Source organism: Grampus griseus, assembly GCF_964374135.1.
Source record: "Grampus griseus genome assembly, chromosome: 9".
NCBI classification, from domain to species: domain Eukaryota; kingdom Metazoa; phylum Chordata; class Mammalia; order Artiodactyla; family Delphinidae; genus Grampus; species Grampus griseus.
The window spans coordinates 28,079,464-28,106,074 of record NC_139003.1 but is presented as its reverse complement, the minus strand read 5'-3'; the positions used below and the strand labels follow the sequence as shown (position 1 = coordinate 28,106,074).

The window sequence follows — 26,611 nt, the reverse complement described above, 5'->3', positions numbered from 1 at the left end:
GAGGTTATTCCATACATTTGCAGTAGGGTTTAGATTATTTTATCACAGTCTCCATCCTAGGATCCCATGATATCCTAATTGATTTAAAATTTTTTTTCATATATTCAGATTCAATTTTTGTGCTATAAAGTTAGGACTTGACAGAAGCATAGTGTTTTATATCTATCATTACAGTATTACATGGAATAGTCTCACTGCTCCAAAAAGTTCCCTTGGCTTCACCTATTCAAGTCTCCCTGACCTTGAACTTATGGTAACCATTAACCTGTTTGTAATCTTTATACAGTTTATTTATAGTTTTTTAGATGTAGTTTTCCCTTTTAGAATGTGATATAAATGATATCATACAGTACGTAGCCTTCTCAGACTGGCTTCTTTCACTTAGCAATATGCCTTTAAGATTCATCTGTGTCTTTGTGTCACCTGATAGCTAATTTTTCTTCTTCTTCTTCTTTTTTTTTTTTTTTTGCTGACTAGTACACCAATTGTATGGATATACCACTGCTTGTTTATCCATTCACTGACTGAAAGACATTTTGGTTGCTTCCAATTCTTGAATATGAATAAAATTGCTATGAACACTTGTGTGCAGGTTTTGGTTGTGGACATATGTTTTCAAATCAGTTGGATAAATACCTAGGAGTGCAATCGGTGGTTTGCTAAAGACTATATTTAGCTTTGTAAGAAACTGCGAAATGGTCTTCCAAAATGGCTGTACCATTTGGTATTTCCATCAGCAATGAATGAGAGTCCCTACTGCTCTGCATCCTTGTCAACATTTTTTTTTTTTTTTTTTTTTTGCGGCACGCGGTCCTCTCACTGCTGTGGCCTCTCCCGTTGCGGAGTACAGGCTCTGGACGCGCAGGCCCAGCGGCCATGGCTCACGGGCCCAGCCGCTCCATGGCACGTGGGATCCTCCCGGACCGGGGCACGAACCCGCGTCCCCTGAATCGGCAGGCGGACTCTCAAACACTGCACCACCAGGGAAGCCCCCTTGTCAACATTTTGCTACTGTCAGTTTTTAAATTTTAGCCATGCTAATAGGTAATAGTATCTTATTGTTTTAATTTTCATTTCTCTAATGACAAATGATGTTGAGCATCTTTTCATTTGCCTATTTGATACCTATATGTCTTCACTGCAATGTCTGTTCTTATCTTTTGACCATCTTTTAATTGGGCTGTTTGTTTTCTTATTGTTGTGTATTAAGAGTTCTTTGTACATTTTAGATACAAGTCCTTGATCAAATATATGTCTGTGGCTTGTCTTTTCATTCCCTTAACAGTGCAGAGCAGTCAATTATTAAGTCCAACTTACAATGTTTTTCTTTCATGGATGCTTTTGGTGTTGTATCTAAAACCTTATCACCAAACTTAAGGCCATAAATATTTTCTCTATGTTTTCTTCTAGAAGAGTTTTATATTGTAGTTTGCATTTTACAGGTAGGTTTTTGATCAGCTTTGAGTTAATTTCTGTGAAAGGTGAGCCAGTGTTGTTGTTTTTTTTCTCATAAGGTTCTCCTTAAAAGACTGCTTCAGAAAGGTATCTTGCTGGAGTTTTAGCATAAACAAACAAACAAAAACAGTAACAGCCAACAGCACCTCATAGCTTTTGAAGTTAATGCTTACAGACATCAGTAATAGAGGTGTAATGTCTGGATCTAAGGGAGAAATTCTTCCTATAGCAATCTGCCATGGCCAGACCATATCTATGGTTTAGTATGCTTTGCTCTGGGTGGCAACTTGATTTAATAGTGAAATTGGTAAGCTGGAATTCATCTAGAGAGCGATTGGTATGATAAAGAGTCTGGGTACAATTGTTACAGCTGTTTTCATGATATGTCTATTTCCCTATCTCTTTTATTCCTAGACACTGAACAGCTTGTGGGCAGGACATATATATTTTTTCATCATACATGCCCAGAGTCTAGCACTTAGTACGTGTTAAATAAGTATTTAATTAGTGAATTCAGTGAAGAAGTTAAGGATGTTTAATACAGAAAATAAGAATTCTTCAGACAATATATCCCTTTGAATAGCTACCATATCTCTTGGGAAGAGGATGTATGATAATTATCAACAAATATTTGAAGGGCTATCATGCAGAAAAGGGATTAGAACCAAGACAGAATTCACAGAGGTACAGAATTTCAACTCATTATACATAAAAGGAGGCTGTCTTATGGTGAGCCTGCAATCACTGAAAAAATTAAAAGAGCTTGACTGAATCTTTGTGAGGGCTATCAGGAGAGGGGGCTTCTGCACTGAGAAGGAGAGTGAATGAACCACTTTCTGTGTCTTTCAATGCTGAAGCTCTATGGGCTCTAACAGATCTAGTACACAGTCAAATAAAGAATTTCAAAAGCTCTAAGAACAGAAATAATTATGGTGTCCTATTCAAAATTAAAAACAAAAATCTATATTATAAAGTATTTGCTAGGAATTCCAATAAAATTCATGTGTTCCCATGATTACTTGTCTTTTTTTTTCATACAGCGAGTATAAACCATTCCCCCCTTAATTCTCCCTTTCTCTCTTTCATGCTGTTCCTTTGCAGGACCATACAAATGTGATTATTTCTGCTTATTGCCCAGTACTGACTTTCTGATTCTAGGTACAAGACAAGGAGTATGCCGAGACTTCTTTTGGAATCATCTGTAAAACTAAAAACAAACAAACAAAAAACTACTCTGAAGAAACTCCAGGCAAAGGCAGGAAAGTCCATGGCCTTTTCATTTAAAATGTTCATTTATAATAACTATAGCAGCAATAAACCTGGAGACTGTCTAGTCCATAGTATAAAATGCAGTTATGCATTTCAAAAATAAGAGCCACCTACAACTGATACACAACGCTTGCCAGCTCTCAAACCACTAACATTCATAATGATGATCTAGAGATGGTGATGCTATTCAAGTACAGCCTTAATCAAAGATGAGATGACTTATATTCCACTTAGTTTTAAATTTTAAGTTTCTTCCCATTGTGCTCTAATTCTTTGAAAATTGATACACGTGCCAAAACACATGATTAAACAGAACATTTAGGCCTTGATCATATATACGTGATAACAGAATTTAAGGCAAAAGCTAATTTGTTAATGACTATCAACTTACAAATGCTGTACTAACTTGTTGATTATATTTAGCACATGAATTTTTTTTCATTGTAGCTAAGTAAGTTTCATACTTTCCTCTCATGGTATCTTAATTGTTGAACAAATTTACACGTCACGCATTATTTCCCAAGAATTCTGTGAAAAACCAAATGTTGAACTAAGTGAATACTGATTTATTTATAACACTTCTGTATTCAGAAAACTAGTTCTTTGATTCAACAGGTCTTGATTGTTACTTTAACTCCTATAAGAAACCTGTTAGAGCTTTCATGGAAAGGGAAGGAGAGTGAACCTTTTCCTATAAGTAATGTGAGTCATTTTCTCCCCCATCCTACAGCTGCCACTGAGCTGATATGTTCTCATGATGAATTGACCTCCCCAAGTTACAACGGAAAAGGTACACTGAAATAACCTTGCCAGGCCTTGCTATGAGGGTTAGTGCTTGCTTAAGAAAAATAAACTGCTCCCTGAGGCAATGATGCTAGATTAAAGACCTGAAATACACCCGTGGTGAACCATAATTATTTTTTTAAAGACTTATTTATAATTTTAAAAAGCAGATAAAAAAATACTTACTGGAACATCAACATATTTTGCGGCTGCTTTCACCTTAAGTGGAAAAGAGATAATTATGAGAATTATTTTCTTAACTGTTTGATAAGTACTGTGACAGCAGTCAAAAGACAGCAGAGGAGAACTCATTCAAAATACTCACAGTGAATGACAGAATGGATGAAAAGAAAGTACCTTCATCATATCTTGACAGCTTAGACAACACCCCTTCCAACACTGAAACAAACTAGAATACACGTTATAGTGAGTATTTAGGATAGTACTGTGCATACAAACAAATAACGGGGCAAACAACTCTTGGACCAACTTCTCCCGTGGCACAAAAACCTGAAATGTATAAAGTGACACAATGACAAAATCTCATTTTGAAGATGAACTCTAAGGTCCTTTTACATTGCTGGAAAAATACGCACATTTTTTAAGATAAAAGAATAATGTGTAATAGGAGTCTGGTTACTACGTGTGAGATGACTTAAACCATTAGTAAAAAACTTTAAATCCCTGTGACTCTTCCTTAATATAATTTTCAACTCCAATATAGATGTTTATAAGTCCTCATCACAAGAAAAAATGTTGTAACTATGTATGGGGATGGACTTATTTTGGTGATCATTTTGCAATTTATACAGATATCAAATCACTATGCTGTATACCTGCAACTAACATAATGTTGTATGTCAATGATACCTCAATAAAAAAAAATAGAGAGATGTTTCAAGGCAACGATGGTCAAGCTTCATCAAATTCCTTTCTATCATATAGCACTTGACCATTCCCCAACTTTTTCTATCTACAGAAGAGGTTGAATGACAAAGAACAGAAAATGAAAAGGTGTAACATTTGGGGCCCTTGTAACATTGAAATGAAGTATGATACATCAGCTAACGAGTATTCACCAAGCAGTTCCAATTGGGACATGTTAGGATCATCCCTGCTTTCAGAAGCTTACAAAGTAGTTGGGGAGCTCAAACAGATACACGCACTGCAGAGTACAATGAAAAGAGCACCAGACTGAGAACATAAATCCTGATTCTGTCATTGACTGACTGCTATGTGGGCTCCAGCCAACCAGTGCACCGGTTCCCCCATCAGTCAAAGGTGTGTTTGTGTTGGTGGGACGGGTATGGAATTAAAATTGTCTTAAGAGTTTTACATTTCTAAAATTTTATACTTCTATGAAATGAGAGTTAAGACATATATACTGTAATGTAATTAAAAATGTGGAGAATTTTATTTCATTGAGCAGAAACATTAAGATCTGGCATGAAGATAAATAAAAGATATTAATAAGGATCTACTGCCCTACATCTTTCCTCTTTAGAAGCAAAATAATATGCACTATTGACAAATTATACCTTCCCAAAGGGAAAATACCGACAAGGTTTTTTAAATACAAAAAGGGAAATTAATGAAGACTGGTTTTTGTTCACGTAGCAGCTTCTTCAACAAAGGGATAATAGTTCTAGGGACACACCTTATTGGTCTCTGGTGAGCAGAGAACTCGCTGAGAGTGCACAGGAGATAATCTTTTCTCTATGGCTGGTCAATTACTGCAAAATAGTTTATGCAAAAGAAACAAAAACTTCCCTGCAGGTTTCTCCATCACATCATTTGAGACATGATGTAAGAACACAGAAACAAATTCATGTGAACTGCTGACTAAAATTTTATTTTTATTAAAGAATGAGAACTATGTATGGTTGGTTAGTTATCCTAGGGGATACAAATAGCAAAAAACATAAAATTACAAATTGCTCACAACTAAAAGTCAGTTTAGCACGTTCCTCCTGCCCATTAAGATTTCTTACCAATCACAGCTGGCTAACTCAACTTCTTGTGGTTGGCAAAGACCCAGAAGACCTATACTCCAGGGCTATGACCAGGGGAAGGGGATGCCAAACTTAATGGCCCTCTGTGGAAAATGCCTCACCTCTTGTAACTCAAATCTTGAAAGCCAATGTGTGATGGGTGATATCATTTGCCATGAGGAGAGAGACAATTGCTATGGTTACCAGACAACGTGAACCACTGAAGGCTCTAGCATAGCATCTGGTTCACTTGCTTTTAAGGGAGTATGTGTTTACACAGGTGAGTGATGCTGCAGGACTAGGCAAAGTAGAGGCAGGTCCTGTGGATGGATTTAGAAGATCTTAGCTCGAGTTGAAGCTCTGCCACTCTCTGGAGGTGAGACAACAGTCTGGACATTCAGCTTCTCTAGCCTCAGTGTACTCATCAGTAAAACGGGGAAAATGTCACTGCTTTGCTCACAATAAGGTTGGTGTGAAAATCAGCAGAGATGATTTAGGTGAAGGAACTGTGAAAATGGCAACACACTAAGAGATATAAAGAATGAATATTATTGGTATGATGAGCTAAATCACTAGCCATTATATGTCTAAAAACCTACACAGGTTAAGTCACAAGTTAACGGGGGTAGCCTTGGGATTGTTTAGTGATAAGGAGAAATAATGCATTTGGTTACCAGCGAATGCGTCTAATTCAGTGACATGATATCTATGGAGGCAGGATAGAGTTGATGCTGTAAGTCAGAAGACCCATGTCGGAATCCCATCTGTATCAAGGTCATGTGGCTGACAGTAGAGGAGGGAGGCTTTGGACACAGGTGGTCTGGCTCCAAAGCCCGTGTTCTTTGCCATCACACTACAGAGTTGTAAGCATTAAATGATATAACTAATGTGCCTGGCATATAATAAGTGCTCAATAAATGCTATTTTCTTCTTCTTATTGAGCACCTAATACGGGGAATACAAAAAAAAAAAAAGAATCTTAGACCCTTCCCTCCAGGAATGCACAAACTAGTAGGAGAGACAGACGTGTACACAGTTGGTCATGACACAAGGCAGGAAGTGATGAGGGACAAACAGTGTAACTGAAACTAACTTCCATTGGAGGATACTGGGTAAGCTTCATTTGCATGGTGGCACAGGGGCTGAGCAGCAGGGTAGCAGAAATCGAGTGGCTAAAACAACACTTGGGGAAGCCCATTAGCAGATGACCTTAGGGCAGAAATTGCCCCACTGTGGCATCTGACAACCTGTCTGGCTCGTCTTCTCTTTAGAGTGTGAAGCAGCACCAGGTTATATCCCATGAAGTCCAGTGTGTGCACCTGCTGCATGCATGTCACAGCATTCTTGGGCTCCATTTTTTTTTTTTTTTTTTGGTATGCGGGCCTCTCACTGTTGTGGCCTCTCCCGTTGCGGAGCACAGGCTCCGTACGCGCAGGCTCAGCAGCCATGGCTCACGGGCCCAGCCGCTCCGCGGCATGTGGGATCTTCCGGGACCGGGGCACGAACCCGTGTCCCCTGCATCGGCAGGCGCACTCTCAACCACTGCGCCACCAGGGAAGCCCCTTGGCCTCCATTTTAACAATAGTGTAGAGCCTCTCCCTGGGATCCTCCCTACCCCAAATGGTCCCTGGGGAGGCCCAATACAGCAGGGACTCTAAGTGCTTACATGGCAGTGAACAGTGACTGCACCTCTGGGACCAACCACATGAGCCATACAGTTCCAAGAGGAAGGTTTTCTTTGTAAGATTTCTGTCAAGGCACACGTGGTGGAAGAGCTACCTTAAAACCCAAAATCTATTAACAAGATTGACTAATAATGATGTAGTTTCCATCTGGCTTTTAATTGTAGAAGGCAGCAAGATTCCAAAGAAATCCAGCTAAATGCTGGGTTTAGTTGCTGTGTCTTTAATTGCTTCCTGTGAACTTTCTCTGTACAGCTCAGGGAGGATATAAATACTTACAGGTTTGCCTTGCGCTCCCTGTTCTCCTGAGGGTGTCAGGTTGGAATGAAACCCTGTAATCTCTGTTTCCCTGCTTTTTATTGCGGATGTCATTTACTGGGTTTGTTTGAATAATATTTAGCGCCCAAAGTCTGTCCGGGTCATTACCAACTTTGCCTCATTAGGTACACTCTCAGGGAAATTAAAGATGAAGGTATGTTGAAAGAACTGGTAGAACGAAACATGAAGTACGCCACGAGGCATGTCGGTTTAAATCTCCTGCTGGATTTTAACAGGATATAGGATTCATTTTCCTACATGTATGGAAAGTAGAACGACAAATTCTGAGAAGTGATAGGAACGATTCAGCTGTAGATTGGTGGGTTCAAAACACGCAGTTCTTACTTTTTTCAACTGTGAAATTTCAGGAAGTAAACAAGGAATATTTGCATCATTTACACTGCAAGTTATTAAATCTTCCACAGAAAAAAGATGCACCCATAAACAAGACTAATCATGAAAAACTAGGTGTATTTTGGAGGGGGGAGGATACATAGGGCTGGAGATACCTATCAGATGTTTTATTTTTGTTTGGTACAATCAGGACTGACTAGTACTGTTAAAAATCCACCTGGAACCAGAATGTCATGGATTGGAAGAAAGCAGGTTTCCTTCCCTGAACTGGAATGTTAATGTTATGATACAATGGAAAATAATCCTCGCTTCTCCCACTGTGTATCCACGTCCTCTTTGAACCTTTGTTCCAAATGACTCCGAAAAGGTCCTTCCAGATGATCCAGATCGGTATTGAGGATGGACAGGATCTGACAGCACGTATTTATACGACATGCCTTGTTCTGCACAGTATCTCAGACAACTTCCAAAACAGCACGCCTAGCCCGGATGTTGGTGAAGTCTCCACATTCCTCTCATTGTTCCTTTCTCCCTTGTCTCCGAAATAGACTGAACTATGTTAGTTTGTATTTCTTTTCTTCTAATTACTCCTAACAGTGCATGTTATTCCTTTCAAGCACATTCTTGGGTTTCAACAGTTGTCTTCTGAATACATTGTCTTGATCCAAACAAGTAAATTTAACCAAGTTAACTTAATCAGACTGAATTGGTGGTGGTGGAGGAGACACTTTAATTGCATCATCTAGACAGTCAGGTCAGATTTGTCCTCTGTCCCTCTTAAGAGAAATTCAGGGTAAAATATTCTAGGTTATTAAAAAGAATAGGTGGGGCTTCCCTGGTGGCACAGTGGTTGAGAGTCCGCCTGCCGATGCAGGGGACGTGGGTTTGTGCCCCGGTCCGGGAAGATCCCACATGCCGCGGAGCAGCTGGGCCCGTGAGCCGTGGCCGCTGAGCCTGCGCGTCCGGAGCCTGTGCTCCGCAACGGGAGGGGCCACAACAGTGAGAGGCCTGCGTACCGCAAAAAAAAAAAAAAAAAAAAAAAAAAAATAGGTGTTGTGGTATGCACAGGTATTTACACCTACATACCTATATATCTATATATGTACTTAGTGAAAAAGTATATACTCTTTCCTAAATCCCTTTTTGCAATAGTTGAGAATTCAGGAAGTTGAATATACTGCTCTGGTCTTTTAATTCATACCCAGAATTTACTGAGCCCCTGTTACTGGAGTGCATCGCGAGAATAATCACTTTCTCACTCTTTGCTCTGTTGACCATTTCCTCCAAGCAGTTCTTTCCCACAGCCTTCCCAGTTTTTCTTCAGCATCCTGATGTTACACACAATGAATTCCACTCTCACCTACCTGACTCACAGCTGTCCCACATGATTGCCTGCCCACGCTGGTCCCACAGCGTGTATGCCTGCATGTAACAAATAGCGAAGGAAATATCCACAGAGCCTGGACATATAAAGGGGACATGAGAAGACTGCAGTGAAGCTCCCATTCTTTTCCTCTTGCTGAGTTCTGTGTGCTGTTGTGCAAAGATGACAGGCTTAGGGCTACAGGGTCAAGTCCTGGCTTCTCCGCCAGCCACTGTAAAACCGTGGGCCTTTGTTTCCTCATCTGTGAACAAGGAGACTGGACTCTGGGTGGATCAGGCCTGCCTTGGGAGATGGGGCTACACAGGTAAGCTCTGGCCTGCTTCCCCTCCTCAATCAGAATAGCTTTGCTTCCACCAGTGTTGTATCTGGGGTGCCACCTAAGATATATCTGAAGACATCAAATATATCTCATAAACATCATAAAAGTATTTAGAAATATGTCCTATAAACATTACAGAAGTGTTTGAAAAGTCTCTGTTAGACAATCTCAGGGTTCTCTTCCAACTCGTGTGTGCTATGGGACTTCAGAGCCTGCAGAGAAAAGATGCAGGTCCCTGGAAGCCTCCATACACAAACATATAGAAAGATCTTTGCTTTATTTATTTATTTTTTGATGTGGACCATTTTTAACGTCTTTATTGAATTTGTTACAATATTGCTTCTGTTTCATATTTTGGGTTTTTGGCCACAAGGCATGTGGGATCTTAGTTCCCTGACCAGGGATCGAACCCACACACCCTGCACTGGAAGGCGAAGTCTTAACCACTGAACCTCCATGGAAGTCCCCAGAATTTCTGCTTTAGACTGAGAAAAGGCTGTAGGTTTTCTTCTCATCCAGTATGCCTGCTTTTTTTTTAATGCGGAAACTGAGTCATGCAAGGAGACCCAGCTGGTAACATGAAGAAACAGGAATGGAGTCCAGTTCTCCTGAGCCTCCCACAGTTTATCTGACTGAATTAATTCTAATATAAGGCAGCAATAAATATAGCATTTCTTGTATCCTTTCCTTGGCAAGAGTTAATGTTCCTGCCTTCATTTTTTTTTTCTTGGTAAAAATTATCTATATCCTTTTCTGGATAGAAGCTTCTTTTTTGTTTTTGTTTTTGCCTTCTTTAAAATGGTTTTTATTTCTTCCATTTCATTTCTCCATGTCTTCCACAGGAGTTCCACTTATAACATATATACCTGAGAACAGCAGCCACTGATAGAATCATGTTCAATGGCTGAAATCTTATAATCCCATTGGTATTTTCATCCCATATCCTTCCTGTGAACTCCAGCCCCAAATACCTAAATATCTGAATGTCCCCTTGCTATCTCCTCCTTCAGGTATCTCAGAGGCAGCTCGATTCCCCCATGTCCAATTCTGACATGGGTTGTTCCCTCCAAATCTGTCCCTCTTCCAGGGGACCCTGCATCACCGAATGGCACAACATCCATCTCCTGCTGTAGGCTATAGACCTAGAGGTAATTGTCAACGTTTTCCCTTCTCTCCCCATTACTAACCCCTTGTCTTAGTCTTCTCAGGCTGCTATAACAGAATGCCATAGACTGGGTGGCTTATAAACCACAGTAACTTCTCATACTCTGGAGGCTGAGAAGGCCATAGTCAAGGCGCTGGCAGATTTCATGTCTGGTGAGGACTCAATTGCTGGTTCATAGATGATACCTTCTGGCTGTGTTTTCACATGGCAGAAGGGACTAGGGAGCTCTGTGGGGTGTTATTTATAACAAAGTGAATCAGCTATACGTATACATATATCCTCATATCCCTTCCCTCTTGCGTCTCCCTCCCACCCTCCCTATCCCACTCCTCTAGGTGGTCACAGAGCACCGAGCTGATCTCCCTGTGCTACGTGGCTGCTTCCCACTAGCTATCTATTTTACATTTGGTAGTGTATATATGTCCATGTCACTTTCTCACTTTGTCCCAGCTTACCCTTCCCCCTCCCAGTGTCCTCAAGCCCATTCTCTACGTCTGCATCTTTATTCTGGTCCTGCCCCTAGGCTCTTCAGAACCTTTTTTTTTTTTTTTAGATTCCATATATATGTGTTAGCATATGGTATTTGCTTTTTTCTTTCTGACTTACTTCACTCTGTATGACAGACTCTAGGTCCATCACCTCACTACAAATAACTCAATTTCATTTCTTTTTATGGCTGAGTAATTTTCCATTGTATATATGTGCCACATCTCCTTTATCTATTCATCTGTCAGTGGACACTTAGGTTGCTTCCATGTCCTAGCTATTGTAAATAGTGCTGCAGTGAACATTGTGGTACATGACTCTTTTTGAATTATGGTTTTCTCAGGGTATATGCCCAATAGTGGGATTGCTGAGTGGTCTGGTAGTTCTATTTTTAGTTTTTTAAGGAACCTCCATACTGTTCTCCATAGTGGCTGTATCAGTTTACATTCCCACCAACAGTGCAAGAGTGTTCCCTTTTCTCCACACCCTCTCCAGCATTTATTCTTTGTAGATTTTTTGATGATGGCCATTCTGACTGGTGTGAGATGATACCTCATTGTAGTTTTGATTTGCATTTCTCTAATGATTAGTGATGTTGAGCATCCTTTCATGAGTTTGTTGGCAATCTGTATAACTTCTTTGGAGAAATGTCTATTTAGGTCTTCTGCCCATTTTTGGATTGGGTTGTTTGTTTTTTTGATGTTGAGCTGCATGAGCTGTTTGTATGTTTTGGAGATTAATCCTTTGTCGGTTGCTTCATTTGCAAATATTTTCTCCCACTCTGAGGGCTGTCTTTTCATCTTCTTTAGGGTTTCCTTTATTGTGCAAAAGCTTTTAAGTTTCATTAGGTCCCATTTGTTTATTTTTATTTCCATTTCTCTAGGAGGTGGGTCAAAAAGGATCTTGCTGTGATTTATTATAGAGTGTTCCGCCTATGTTTTCCTCTAAGAGTTTTATATTTTCTGGCCTACGTTTAGGTCTTTAATCCATTTTGAGCTTATTTTTGGATATGGTGTTAGGGTGTGTTCTAATTTCATTCTTTTACATGTAGCTGTCCAGTTTTCCCAGCACCATTTATTGAAGGGGCTGTCTTTTCTCCATTGTATATTCTTGCCTCCTTTATCAAAGATAAGGTGGCCATATGTACGTGGGTTTATCTCTGGGCTTTCTGTCCTGTTCCATTGATCTATATTTGTTTTTGTGCCAGTACAATACGGTCTTGATTACTGTAGCTTTGTAGTATAGTCTGAAGTCAGGGAGCCTGATTCCTCCAGCTCCATTTTTCTTTCTCAAGATTGCTTTGGCTATTCGGGGTCTTTTGTGTTTCCATATAAATTGTGATATTTTTGTTCTAGTTCTGTGAAAAATGCCATTGGTAGTTTGATAGGGATTGCACTGACTCTGTAGATTCTTTTGGATAGTATAGTCATTTTCACAATGTTGATTCTTCCAATCCAAGAACATGGTAAATCTCTCCATCTGTCTGTATCATTTTAAATTTCTTTCATCAGTGTCTTATAGTTTTCTGCATATAGGTCTTTTGTCTCCTTAGGTAGGCTTATTCCTAGGTATTTTGTTCTTTGTGTTGCAGTGGTAAATGGGAGTGTTTCCTTAATTCCTCTTTCAGATTTTTCATCATTAGTGTATAGGAATGCATGAGATTTCTGTGCATTAATTTTGTATCCTGCTACTTTACCAAATTCATTGATTACCTCTAGTAGTTTTCTGGTAGCATCTTTAGGATTCTTTATGTATAGTATCATGTCATCTGCAAACAGTGACAGTTTTACTTCTTCTTTTCCAATTTGGATTCCTCTTATTTGTTTTTCTTCTCTGATTGCTGTGGCTAAAACTTCCAACACTATGTTGAATAACAGCAGTGAGAGTGGGCAACCTTGTCTTGTTCCTGATCTTAGTGGAGATGGTTTCAGTTTTTCACCATTGAGAATGATGTTGGCTGCGGGTTTATCATATATGGCCTTTATTATGTTGAGGTAAGTTCCCTCTATGCCTACCTTCTTGATAGTTTTTATCATAAATTGGTGTTGAATTTTGTTGAAAGCTTTTTCTGCATCTGTTGAGATGATCATATGGTTTTTATCCTTCAGTTTGTTAATAGGGTGTATTACAGTGATTGATTTGTGTATATTGAAGAATCCTTGCATTCCTGGGATAAACCTCACTTGATCATGGTGCATGGTCCTTTTAAAGTGCTGTTGGATTCTGTTGGCTAGTATTTTGTAGAGGATTTTTGCATCTAAGTTCATCAGTGATACTGGCCTGTAGTTTTCTTTTCTTGTGACACCTTTGTCTAGTTTTGGTATCAGGGTGATGGTGGCCTTGTAGAATGAGTTTGGGAGTGTTGCTCCCTCTGCTATATTTTGGAAGAGTTTGAGAAGGATGGTGTTAGCTCTTCTCTAAATGTTTTATAGAATTCACCTGTGAAGCCATCTGGTCCTGGGCTTTTGTTTGTTGGAAGATTTTTAATCGCTGTTTCAATTTCAGTACTTGTTATCGGTCTGTTTATGTTTTCTATTTCTTCCTGGTTCAGTTTCGGAAGGTTGTGTTTTTCTAAGAATTTGTCCATTTCTTCCAGGTTGTCCATTTCATTGGCATATAGTTGCTTGTTATAATCTCTCATGATCCTTTGTATTTCTGCAGTGTCAGTTGATACTTCTCCTTCTTCATTTCTAATTCTGTTGGTTTGTGTCTTCTCCCTTTTTTTCTTGATGAGTCTGGCTAATGGTTTATCAATTTTGTTTATCTTCTCAAAGAACCAGCTTTTACTTTAAGTGATCTTTGCTATTGTTTCCTTCATTTCTTTTTCATTTATTTCTGATCTGATCTTTATGATTTGTTTGCTTCTGCTAACTTTGGTATTTTCTGTTCTTCTTTCTCTAATTGCTTTAGGTGTAAGGTTAGGTTGTTTATTTGACATTTTTCTTGTTTCTTGAGGTAGGATTGTTTTGCTATAAACTTCCCTCTTCAAACTGCTTTTGCTGCATCCCATAGGTTCTGGGTCGTCGTGTTTTCATTGTCATTTGTTTCTAGGTATTTTCTGATTTCCCCTTTGATTTCTTCATTGATCTCTTGTTTATTTAGTAGCATATTGTTTAGCCTCCATGTATTTGTATTTTTTTACAGTTTTTTTTTCTGTAATTGATATCTAGTCTCATAACACTGTGGTTGGAAAAGATACTTGATACGATTTCAATTTTCTTAAATTTACCAAGGTTTGATTTGTGACCCAAGATATGATCTATCCTGGAGAATGGTCCATGAGCACTTGAGACACAAGTGTATTCTGTTGTTTTTGGATGGAATGCCCTATAAATATCAATTAAGTCCATCTGGTTTAATGTGTCATTTAAAGCTTGTGTTTCCTTATTTATTTTCATTTTGGATGATCTGTCCATTGGTGAAAGTGGGGTGTTAAAGTCCCCTACTATGATTGTGTCACTGTCAATTTCCCCTTTTACGGCTGTTATCATTTGCCTAATATACTGAGGTGCTCCTATGTTGGGTGCACAAATATTTACAATTGTTATATCTTCTTCTTGGATTGATCCCTTGATCATTATGTGGTGTCCTTCTCTGTCTCTTGTAATAGTCTTTATTTTAAAATCTATTTTGTCTGATATGAGAATTGCTACTCCAGCTTTCTTTTGATTTCCATTTGCATGGAATATCTTTTTCCATCCTCTTACTTTCAGTCTGTATGTGTCCCTAGGTCTGAAGTGGGTCTCTTGTAGACAGCATATATATGGGTCTTGTTTTTGTATCCATTCATCCAGTCTATGTCTTTTGGTTGGAGCATTTAATCCATTTGTATTTAAGGTAATTATTGATATGTATGTTCCTATTACCATTTTCTTAATTGTTTTGGGTTTGTTTTTGTAGGTCTTTTCCTTCTCCTGTGTTTCCTGCCTAGAGAAGTTCCTTTAGCATTTGTTGTAAAGCTGGTTTGGTGGTGCTGAATTCTCTTAGCTTTTGCTTATCTGCAAAGGTTTTAATTTCTCTGTCGAACCTGAATGAGATCCTTGCTGGGTAGGGTAATCTTGATTGTAGGTTTTTCCCTTTCATCACTTTAAATATGTCCTGCCACTCCCTTCTGGCTTGCAGAATTTCTGCTGAGAAATCAGCTGTTAACCTTATGGGGATTCCCTTGTATGTTATTTGTTGCTTTTCCCTTGCTGCTTTTAATATTTTTTCTTTGTATTTAAATTTTGATAGTTTGGTTAATATGTGTCTTGGGGTGTTTCTCCTTGGATTTATCCTGTATGGGACTTTCTGTGCTTCCTGGAGTTGATTGACTATTTCCTTTCCCATATTAGGGAAGTTTTTAACTATAACCTCTTCCAATATTTTCTCAGTCCTTTTCTTTTTCTCTTCTTCTGGGACCACTATAATTCGAATGTTGGTGCGTTTAATGTTGTCCCAGAGGTCTTTGAGACTGTCCTCAATTCTTTTCATTCTTTTTTCTTTATTCTGCCCTGCAGTAGTCATTTCCACTATTTTATCTTCCAGGTCACTTATCCGTTCTTCTGTCTTGGTTATTCTGCTGATTCCTTGCAGAGAATTTTTAATTTCATTTTTTGTGTTGTTCATCGTTTGTTTGCTCTTTAGTTCTTCTAGGTCCTTGTTAAATGTTTCTTGTATTTTCTCCATTCTATTTCCAACATTTGGGATCTTCTTTACTATCATTACTCTGAATTCTTTTTCAGGTAGACTGCCTATTTTCTCTTCATTTGTTTGGTCTGGTGGGTTTTTACCTTGCTCCTTCATCTACTGTGTATTTCTTGGTCTTCACATTTTGCTGAACTTACTGTGTTTGGGGTCTCCTTTTCACAGGTTGCAGGTTCGTAATTCCCGTTGTTTTTGGTGTCTGTCCCCAGTGGGTAAGGTTGGTTCAGTGGGTTGTGTAGGCTTTGTGGTGGAGGGGACTGATGCCTGTGTTCTGGTGGATGAAGTTGGATCTTGTCTTTCTGGTGGGCAGTACCATGTCTGGTGGTGTGTTTTGGGGTATCTGTGAACTTATTATGATTTTAGGCAGTCTCTCTGCTAATGGGTGGGATTGTGTTCCTGTCTTGCTAGTTGTTTGGCATGGGGTGTCCAGCACTGGAGCTTGCTGGTCGTTGAGTGGAGCTGGGTCTTAGCATTGAGACGGAGATCTCTGGGAGCGCTCTTGCTGATTGATATTACCTGGGGCCGGGAGGTCTCTGGTGGTCCAATATCCTGAACTCAGCCTCCCACCTCAGAGGCTCAGGCCTGACACCTGGCTGGGGCACCAAGACCCTGTCAGCCACATAGCTCCTGTTGCTTGAGGATCCACATTTCTTCTGGAAAGGACATAAATCTGGCAATCTCACTTCAGGCCTAGCCCATCCACCTTTTCTCCCTTTGTGCTTAGTCTGTTTCACTTGCTCATAATGGGCCCCATGCAGAGGCCTTGCCCCCGGCCTTCAGACCAGAGCTCCTCGTGAAATGGCTGGGCCGACACCTCAGCTTGGGATGTGCACTGAAGCTCCTCACAGGACACTCAACTCCTGTGGGGTGTTTTTTATAAGGCCACTAATCCCATTTATGATGGCTCTAACCTCATGACCTTATCACCTCCCAAAGGTCCCACCACCAAATACCATCACATTAGGGATTAGGTTTCAACATATGAATTTTGGGGGGACACAAACATTCAGTCTATGGCACCCTGCCCATTGTATATCTTAAATGCCTTTGGACTAGTCCAATAGAGAGAGACTAATGTTATAGCCTCCTTACTACTCCCTCTCAATCCGTTTGCTGTGGGCAATCAAATGAATTGTCTTACAATGCAAATATGATTAACTCTATACCCCTATTCCCCGCCTCTCCAACCATTCAGTGACTTCTCATTGTTCTAATGATGAAGACATTAAACTCCTCAGGCCTGTAGTTGGGCTTTTTTTTTGTGTGTGGTCCGCGGGCCTCTCACTGTTGTGGCCTCTCCCATTGTGGAGCACAGGCTCCGGACGCGCAGCCTCAGCGGCCATGGCTCACGGGTCCAGCCGCTCCGCGGCATGTGGGATCTTCCTGGACCAGGGCACAAACCCATGTCCCCTGCATCGGCAGGCGGACTCTCAACCACTGCGCCACCAGGGAAGCCCTGTAGTTAGTCTTTTAACCATGATTCCCTACTACCTCTCAGGTACAGAAATCATCAGCATGTAGTTAAACCAGAAGTGTGAAAGTCACAGATATATATATAGAATGAATTCAAAAGAAGACTAAAGATGGAAACCCAAGAATCCCACCATTTAGCTGCTAGGTGGAGAGAGAACATAGAGATGGAAAGCCAAGATCTTTTCTAGGCATGGGAAATGTGTGTGCAGGTGGGACACATCCTGTTGAGTGTTACATGTGATTAAGAGCCCTGGATCATTCTCAAAATATTTGTGAAGACATGTGGATAAAAGGAGGATGCAGAAGTTGAACTTAAGAAAAGAGATGAAAAGAATGTAGCAAACATATTTCTCAATATGCACAGAAGAATTGAAATATGGGCAGAAACATTTGGGATACAATACAAGGAATTCACTATTTTATGCATCTACTCTATATTGAATTAATTAATATGCTATAAAAATGTCTAGGACACAGCTCTTAGAATTTTCCAGAATAAAGACAGTTAATGTAGAAGTTACATATTTTAATTTTTAGTCTTTTGCTTTTTACTGATTTCCTGGAGATCTGGAATCAGCAAGTGCACTGGATTAGGAATCTGAAACTCAAAGGTTTGAATCCCAACTCTTGCACTTATTAGGTGTGTGACTCTGATCAGTTTACTATACTACTTTGAAGATTACATTCCTCTCTGTGAAATAGGGTAAGTCCACCCATTCCATAGGTGCTATGTAGTTTGAATTAAATAACATATGTATAGTAGCTGCTTCACAGTAGGTACTCCATAAATACCTCCTTTAAAAAAATCATTTCTTCTTTGGTGAAGACAAATGGGAACATACTATCTAAGCGGTTGTCTTGTTTTTAAATATACTGAAGTTTTAAGGTAGTTTGCATGTCCATCTGAGTGGAGGGTCATCAGAGCAGTGGTTCTCAAAGTCTGGCTCAGGGACTCCTACATCAAAATCACCATGGTGACTGGTTAAACATGCACATTCCTGCCCTTCTTCCAAAACTTCTGGAAAGCAGGGCTAAGGCACCTGTATTTTAAAAAGCTCTCAGGCAATTTTTTGGCATGCTAACATTTAAGGATTGTATTACAGAATCTTATTCATCTTTGTTTAATGAAATAAAATGCACCATTTATTGTCATCTTTGATGGAAGCTTAAGACAGTTGTCAAAACTATCAAATTAATTTATTTTATTCTTTTCAACTAAAGATTATTAAAAAGTACCATTTGACTGCAGGAGAATGGATCCAGAGAGAAAAACTATAATCTAGACCTGATTTCTAAATATAATAGCTAGTTACATTAGGCTATATAAGTTAAAATTAATTACAATTAAGTAAAATCAAAATTTCAATTCCTCAGTTGCACTAGCCACGTCTCAAGTGTTCCACAACCACATGTGGCTACTAGTTACCATACTGGATGGTGAAGGATAAACATTTCTATCATCACAGAAAGTTCTATTTCATAGTGCTGATCTCTAGGACACCATTTCCCAGCTTGACTCAAATATACTATTTTTTCAATTAACCAGATGCATTTGATATAGAAAAATTTAAGTTTTTTACTTTGCCAGAAACAAATGCAGAAATGATGTATAGACCTTCCTGCCTTTTCTGCAACCCTTCCTCCCCTTCGCCCCAAACCAAAACTCATTGTAGCCTTTTTGCCTTGTTGCCTATTTAACCCTTTATCAACTGCATGCTTGCAATTCAGTGGCTCTCTTTATGTACCCTTCTCACAGAAGACAACTTCCACAGGAGAACTGTGCTGATGGGAAGGCTCTACCTGGATAAAATTTCCCTGGATGGCTCGCCGACAATAAAGGTGCAGGGTTAACTATGTCTGTTCTATGGGCTGTAAGCTGCTGGGCTGGGCTCCTGGGAGGGCGGGAATCTCATGGTTCTTCCTGTAGGAGCTTCATTCTCCAGTGATCCACCTCTTCCTCTACCTCCCAGATGGTTTTCCTGTTAACACTTCCCCTTTCCCCCTGCTGGTGAATTTGTGTTGTAAGTGTAGGTGTTCAGTGCTGGGGTAGAAGCTGGGGGGCAAGAACAAACTGGGGAGGTGGCGCAGTTCTAAAATCCCCTTTCTTTGTGACTTTTTTTCTACCTCAAGACCTGTTACCAGAGAATTAGGAAGCACAAAACAATTTGAACCCCACCACCCCTGAATCAACTATAATCCCACCACCTAGATAAAAGCTCTGTTGGTACTGTGGTGTTTATCTGTCTTTTCTCTATGTGATGACAATTCAGATCATAGTTTACATTTCTAAATAGTCAGCTTTTTTCCCACTTACCACGATATTATGAAATTTTCCTTTAACATTATAGTCTTTGAAAGCAAACTTTATTAATATAGATGTCCCATAATTTACTTTACCGTTGCCCTCATGTTAAAGTTGATTCCTGTATTTTTCATTAGAAATAATGTGACATCTATCAATGTATATAAATTTTGTGCATCTCTCTGAGCAGTAAGAAAAAAGAAACGCAGAAAGAATTTTAGGTGAAGGGGTATTAATGTACTTGACATAGTTCCAAACTATCTTCTAGAAAGGCTGTAGCCATTTATACTCCCATAAATAGAAAATGTGAGTGTCCCACTTCACCTTTTCTAAAACTGGGTGATAGCTTAAAAACATCTATGCTAATTTGCTATAAAAATATTATATAAATTTTAGTTTTATTGGTATTCCTTAAACTATTGAGGCTTAACAGCTTTCATGCTTGTTGGGCATCTCTATTTTTTTTCTCTTCTAAACAATGTGTCCTTTGTCTGTTTATTGAATTGAGGGTGGCTTTTCCTTTGCTTTTTGCACATTCTTCCAATTGTCTTATGAAGCCTGGTCTAGGGCTCTTTGATTCAGCACCCGCTCTTATGAAAGTGACTCTTTGGGAGAAATCCATCCTCTCTCCTTACCCTCTTTCAGCTCCCCGTGCTCTCCGGTTGTTCATCTCTTTTCCTATCAGACCCTGATCTCAAATGTCATCTATGGCAGTCTGTTCCACCTTAGTGGGATTTTTAAATCACCTAATCATTCAGTGGAACACTCACTTATACTTCATCTCTCCTTATACAGCTAAAGGCCATAGCTTTTGTCAAAGATATCTGAAGTCTCAAATTTCCAGACCTAGAGTCCCAGTGATGTCACCACAAAAAAATAGGCTAAATTCAAGAACTGATGATGACTCAACTCATCCGTGGAGACAAACAATAAGAGAACATGAATGAGAAAGAATAAGGTATTACTGGAAGATAGAGTTATTTTTAGAAAGACAACAATTGCAAAAAAGCCAAAATTAATTATAAATGAAAAACCAAAAGTTACTGACAAAGTGTTCATAGTTTGCTCATAACTTTTCTTAAAATTTGAACTTTTCTTGCATCTGTCTTTAAAGCTACTATTTCTCCATTAGGTATTTAGAAACCTAAGACAGATATTTCTAAAAATTCTCAGTTGAAAATTATTTAATGTGATTTAAAAAGGTAAATAAAAAATACCTTACCTTTGAAACTAGAAGTGAAATGATTTCTTTTACAGTGTTGTCAATCAAATCATCTATTTTCGAATGGTACTGCTGCTGGATATTAAAAGACAATGATGCATTAGTTGATGTGGACACAAAACTTTTGTCGTAAGTCAAATGTTTTAAAGCTACTAGTTATGGCATATCCGATTTATACAAAATGGCCATTTTGCACATTAGAAGAACAAAACCTTGAAAACGATCCACCCAATCAACAGTTTTTACATTGTGGGGTTTGAAAATTTTCCCATGTGCTCTGTTGAGTGAAGCAGCTAATGGGGTTATTATATAGATGAATTGAGTTCTTTTTCTTATTCAGGAGAAGGAATGTGAAGGATACTTTTTGTCTTCTCCTCTATAATTAAGGTGGCTGTGTATTTTTCTAAAGGGTTGGTTTAGCTGGAGAAGCAAAAAGACTGGAAAAAGATTTAATTAATACAGCATTTCATGTCTGACAACTCTCATTCATAAGTTATTTTAAATGTGCTCTAGAAATAAAATGAGCTCCCAATTGTTCACACTGAAAGGACCTTTTTGTCAGCACAGGGAGCCGCAGTTTATACAATTCTTACAATATGCTCAAGCAAGGGCAAAATTAAAATTTCATCAACAAAGGTGATAGATGGTAACAAATTAATAGGCCATAAAAGGTATAATGAAACGGCACTCACTCCCCATAGTTTTATTACTGCTTCCTCTGAAAAAGACGCCTTTAAGTAAATGCAAAAAAGATGTATTTAAAATAAACCTGAAAGACTCTTTTTTTGCTTTCTTTAGAGAATACTAGAGAGTCCCCTTCTTAAGCTAGCAGGAGCTTCGGGCTTTGACAGTGTGTGAAGGCACACTTCACAGAGAATGTGACTTGTAAAGACTAACCCTATCTTGATGGTTCAAGGCTTCTTGCAACAGCTAACGTAATGCATAGAGTAAAAGTACTCAGGTCAGTATAAACATTAGACCAACTTAACAGCTGCTGGGTGAATGGTTTCCAAAGATGTAAGTTTTTGAAAGCTATTTTTTCTTCTGAAAACATGTCTCAAAGTTTCTACACAGAACAAAACATCAACTTAGGTCTGCGTTGGAATACGCAGGAATGAGGTCTCCCCACAGGCTCTGACAGTTACAAGCCATCATTTACCTGCACAAATAATGAAGAAAGGAAGCATAATTTTGGAGCATGTGAATTATTTTCTTTTCCTGCTTGTGTGTGTGTATGCATGTGTGTGTTGACAAGTGGTCTAAAATTAAGCATGCATATATGAACAAGGAAATTTCTAGGCATGTATTCCACTCAGTGAAACAAAATACTAAGCGTCCATCTCACGTAAAGCCTTACTGATCCTCAAATTTGTGCTCCCCAAAGGACAAACAGAACGGAAACCTAGATGGGGGATTTCTACTGCTGTAGTACTGACACTTTTGCTTTCAGAACAGCTTGAAGAGAAGGGAAAGGGAAGAGAACAAAGAAAAGCAAGGCAGAAGAGGAAGAACCTGAAAAACCTGGCTGGTAGTTGAGATGTCCAGGAAGCCCCCCACAGATACAGGTACAAAAACATCACTCCCCCTGGCCCCCACCAGCTGAAACTGTTCCAATGCCTCTGCAGTGGAGGAGCTTATGCAAATGAGCACAGCAGCTCTCCCTCCATGCACACACTCTTTTCAAATCCTTCTCTCTCCAAATTCGTGTCTGTGTAGCAGGAAGAGCTAAAATAGCAGCCTGAGGCTCCCTCCTCTTTGGGGTAGAATAAGAAAGGGATACAGGAGATGGGCTTCAAGCTTCTCTCATCCCTCTCACATGGAAAGTGCTACAGAACATTCAGGGGTTGAGGCACCCGAACCTGCAAACAGTTCCATCTTCTTAAATATGCCTTATCCTCCATGTTCATCTCCCTTTGCCATAAACTTTATTTTTAACTCAAAAATAATGAAATGCCATCAGAAGGCTATTGGATATAAAATAGTAGAGCTTATACATGTTAAACTTTTGCATTGGACCGATTTTGTCAATTCTTAAAGTCAAGAGATGAGCCACTGAAGAGGCCATTTATATCCTTTTTATCGAAAGGCAGGGAAAGCCACAGACTCTAGGAGCCATCAAATTCTCCTACTATACACATCTTTTGACTGCTGTTTTCTTTCATATCTAATCTAGCCAAAAGCAGAGATGGAGGGAAGGAGAGAGAGAGAGAGAAAGTCAAAAAGGAAGAAAGAAAATATACTATACATCTTAAATGTGTTACCCAGGGGGCAAACCCAAATAGTATAAGGGTTGCTAGATTTTTTTAATATGGGATTTTGCTACTGTAAATTTCTCTGATTAGCTCTTACACTAATTCTAAATCTGAAAGCTGTTGGGAACTTCCAGAGTCTGCTCTAGCTGCACAGTTGGTAGAGGTGGTCTAGGAGAACTGTGGGTGGAAATGGGGAGGTGGCCTGAGAATTCATAGTTTACATACATATTCTGCAAAGAGAATAGTTCAGAAATGCCACATACAGATAACAGATAATTAGCTAGAAAAAGTTATTCATTAGGAGATCCAGATAGCTTCCAAAGACAAATACAGACACATACAAAAACCACAAAACAGGTAAGAAGAGAATTTATCTGGAGACATTTACATTTCCTAAGCTAAAACTGATAGGTTTTTCATTTAGATTAGCAGACCAAATTTTTGTTAAAAACTTGCAAACTTTTTCTCGGCAACCATAAAAGCCTATAAATAAAATTCCTATCAGGATATTTCAAGTTGGATCAATGATTCTACAGACCAGGGTTTTGGTAATTTCCAGACCATTCTTAGACTAATTCTCCCCACATCTGCCCTCAGAAGTAAACCGCTGCTGCCTTGCTTCTCCAGTAGATGACTCCGAACTTAGATTAAGATGACCGTTGAGGAATTTTTACTTCATGGAGCCCAGGGAATTCAGATCAGGCACAGGTCTGAAATCCTTGCCCCCCTATATGTGGGTAAATATTCTCATTTCACCGGACTGTTCTCATGAGGAAACACGCAAGAAACGAAGACTAATCAAAGGCCACTGCAATCCAGCATTCTTAAAAGATTTTGGTCCTTCTGTTGGATTGGATTGTTCTGGTAACGGAAGTATTATACTGCAACTGAGAACAAATCCCGCATAAGTAGGGGCTCCCGAGTAGCTCCATTAATGTGCTTCCATCTTCAATGGACGGACCATGAGGTACAGTAGTTCTGAGAGCATATGACTGCCTAAGGCCCACGCAGTCATCTGCTTTTCTGCAGGAATGGATAAGGAGGATTTCTAAACACTGGTGGTTTTCTGATCCCCACATCTGTCCCTGAGGGCCTGGCCTGAGATTGCTGACTCATTACACACAGCTGTCACAAGAGCAGATCATTCACTCACTAATCACTCCATTAAATGCTGTTCTGGGCTGTGGCCCAGAGTGCTTGCATCATTGTGTGCCACGTAAGAAAACAGAATCATAATTTAGGAGCCCAGAAGAGGCTTCACTGTGGGTAAGGAGCTGGGAAGGTTTTATCCCAGCAATGACGATATAACAAATTTACTAGAGACTGTGGAGAGGTAATTCCCTTAAATTTAGAAAAAAAAAAAAAAAATCTGCTAGGTTTACCAATGTAGTATATATTTTTATAAGGTTCCAAATTGTGTAATAATCTAGTTTTTTCAACAACTTTATTTGTTGCTTGCTATACACTGGGGTCCGTTGGTTCACCTCTGTATGTAATGTATTCACCACTTTGCAATAATTCCAAAACTTGTCTCAAACACGTACAGGGAGGAAAAGCCTGTGCAATTATGTGCATATATTTCCTGGAGATTAAAAGCAAAGTATAAAATACTTCTTTTGCATTGAAATTCTTGTTTACCACTTTTCAGGGTTGCTAATGAGTTTTACACCTGCACATTTTGAACTATATTAATTGTGTGAAAGTTGTGGGAAACTAATTGTCTCTGGTGAGAAGGTACAGGTGCAAACATAATGAACAATAGCAGATTACTCTTCAAAACCATCCACCTATTAATGTAAAGAATCATTTGACAATGCAACAATGTTTTGTCATTTGTGCCTGTTTTGCTTTCAGAGTCCTACAGTGAGTTGTTTCTTACAGAGGAGGATTTTTTTTTTTTTTTAATGGGGGTAATATTTTTAAAGCAAAAAAAATCAGTCTGCTCATTCAACAAATATTTATTACGTGCCTATCAGTATCAGGTACTGCAGTGTATGTAAAAATAAGAACAAATGGATAAATTCAGTATTAATGGAAGAGGCAAGATCATTCTATCAACCTGATGAGAAATGGATGTGTGTATAAAGAAACTTAAGGCAATATTCCCAAGCAGACAATCAAAGGCTTACATCTGGCTATAGAAAACCAAGAGAAGGTGGTTATGAGCCATTGAGAGCCAAGCCAGCTGCCCACTCATTCAGGTAATTAGAGATAATAAATCACATCATAAGAGATCAGAGAATAATTACTGAACACTCTATAACACATACCAGCTACTTAATGTGTCTGTATGGTTGTATGCTGTGGTATTAGAAACACATCTTTTCCCCCTGAATTGCTCAAAGAATGAAAGATGTGTACACACACATAAGTTACAGCCAAATAGCTAATGTTTATCTCTGGGTTAAAAAGTATGAAATTCACAAATAGTGGGCCTTCTCATCCTCTTAGCAGTTACTTAAGCCTTTCTGCTTGGATGAGAATTGTTAGCCCAGTGAAGAGTTGGTTCTGAATTTGATTCCCAGGTGTCAACTGTAAGACTTGTAAGATTTAACATATTCATAGAGCACAAAAGCATTTGACCTATTAAAAAATATTTAGTCAATCCTGTAGGTATAAAAGGTTTTCTTTTTTTTGAAAATTTTAGATTTTATTGTCTCATTAGATGTAATTTTTTGATAAGAACATGATTAAGATATAGTTCTATTTTTTTTTTTTTTAAAGATGACTGGTTTGAACAAGAAACAAAGTGGTTCAGCAACTTGTGTTCACTGAATACCTGAACACTACAGAACAATGAACTTTGGGTGCATTAAAAATCAGTGAGAAATCCATAATGCATGAATCCTTCTGGAGAAGGATTTTTTTTTTTATTGGCGTATAGCTGCTTTACAATACTGTGTCAGTTTATACGGTACAGCAAAGTGAATCAGCTATATGTATAAATATATCCCCTCTTTTTTGGATTTCCTTCTCATTTAGGTCATTAGTTATCTATTTCATACATAGTTATCTATTTCTAGGTCATTAGTTATCTATTTCATACATAGTATCAATAGTGTATGTATCATACAGTCAATCCCAATCTCCCAATTCATCCCACCACCACCACCACCCCCTGCTTCCCCCTTGGTGTCCATACGTTTGTTCCCCATGCCTGTGTCTCTCTTTCTGCTTTGTAAATAAGATCATCTATACCCATTTTTTCAGATTCCACATATATGTGGTAATATATGATATTTTTCTCTTTCTGACTTACTTCACTCTGTATGACTATCTCTAGGTCCATCCATGTCTCTACAAATGACCCAATTTTGTTCCTTTTTACGGCTGAGTAATATTCCATTGTATATATGTACCACATCTTCTTTATCCATTCCTCTGTTGATGGACATTTAGGTTGCTTCTATGTCCTGGCTATTGTAAACAGTGCTGCAATGAACACTGTGGTACATGACTCTTTTTGGATT

General features: G+C 38.9%; 1 protein-coding gene across 3 annotated transcripts in view; it reads right to left on the bottom strand.

The window, feature by feature from the left end:
* The window catches only part of CADPS2 (calcium dependent secretion activator 2), a gene marked incomplete at its 5' end in the record, with an annotated part of 490,811 nt that overhangs the window by 35,521 nt on the left and 428,679 nt on the right, over positions 1-26,611 (bottom strand). For all 3 annotated transcript variants that reach the window (XM_082661437.1, XM_082661438.1, XM_082661439.1), the window contains 3 exons: positions 3,694-3,726; positions 3,833-3,916; positions 20,890-20,964. In XM_082661437.1, the coding sequence (XP_082517563.1) occupies positions 3,694-3,726; positions 3,833-3,916; positions 20,890-20,964 (192 nt within the window). The remainder of the gene's footprint in view (positions 1-3,693; positions 3,727-3,832; positions 3,917-20,889; positions 20,965-26,611) is intronic.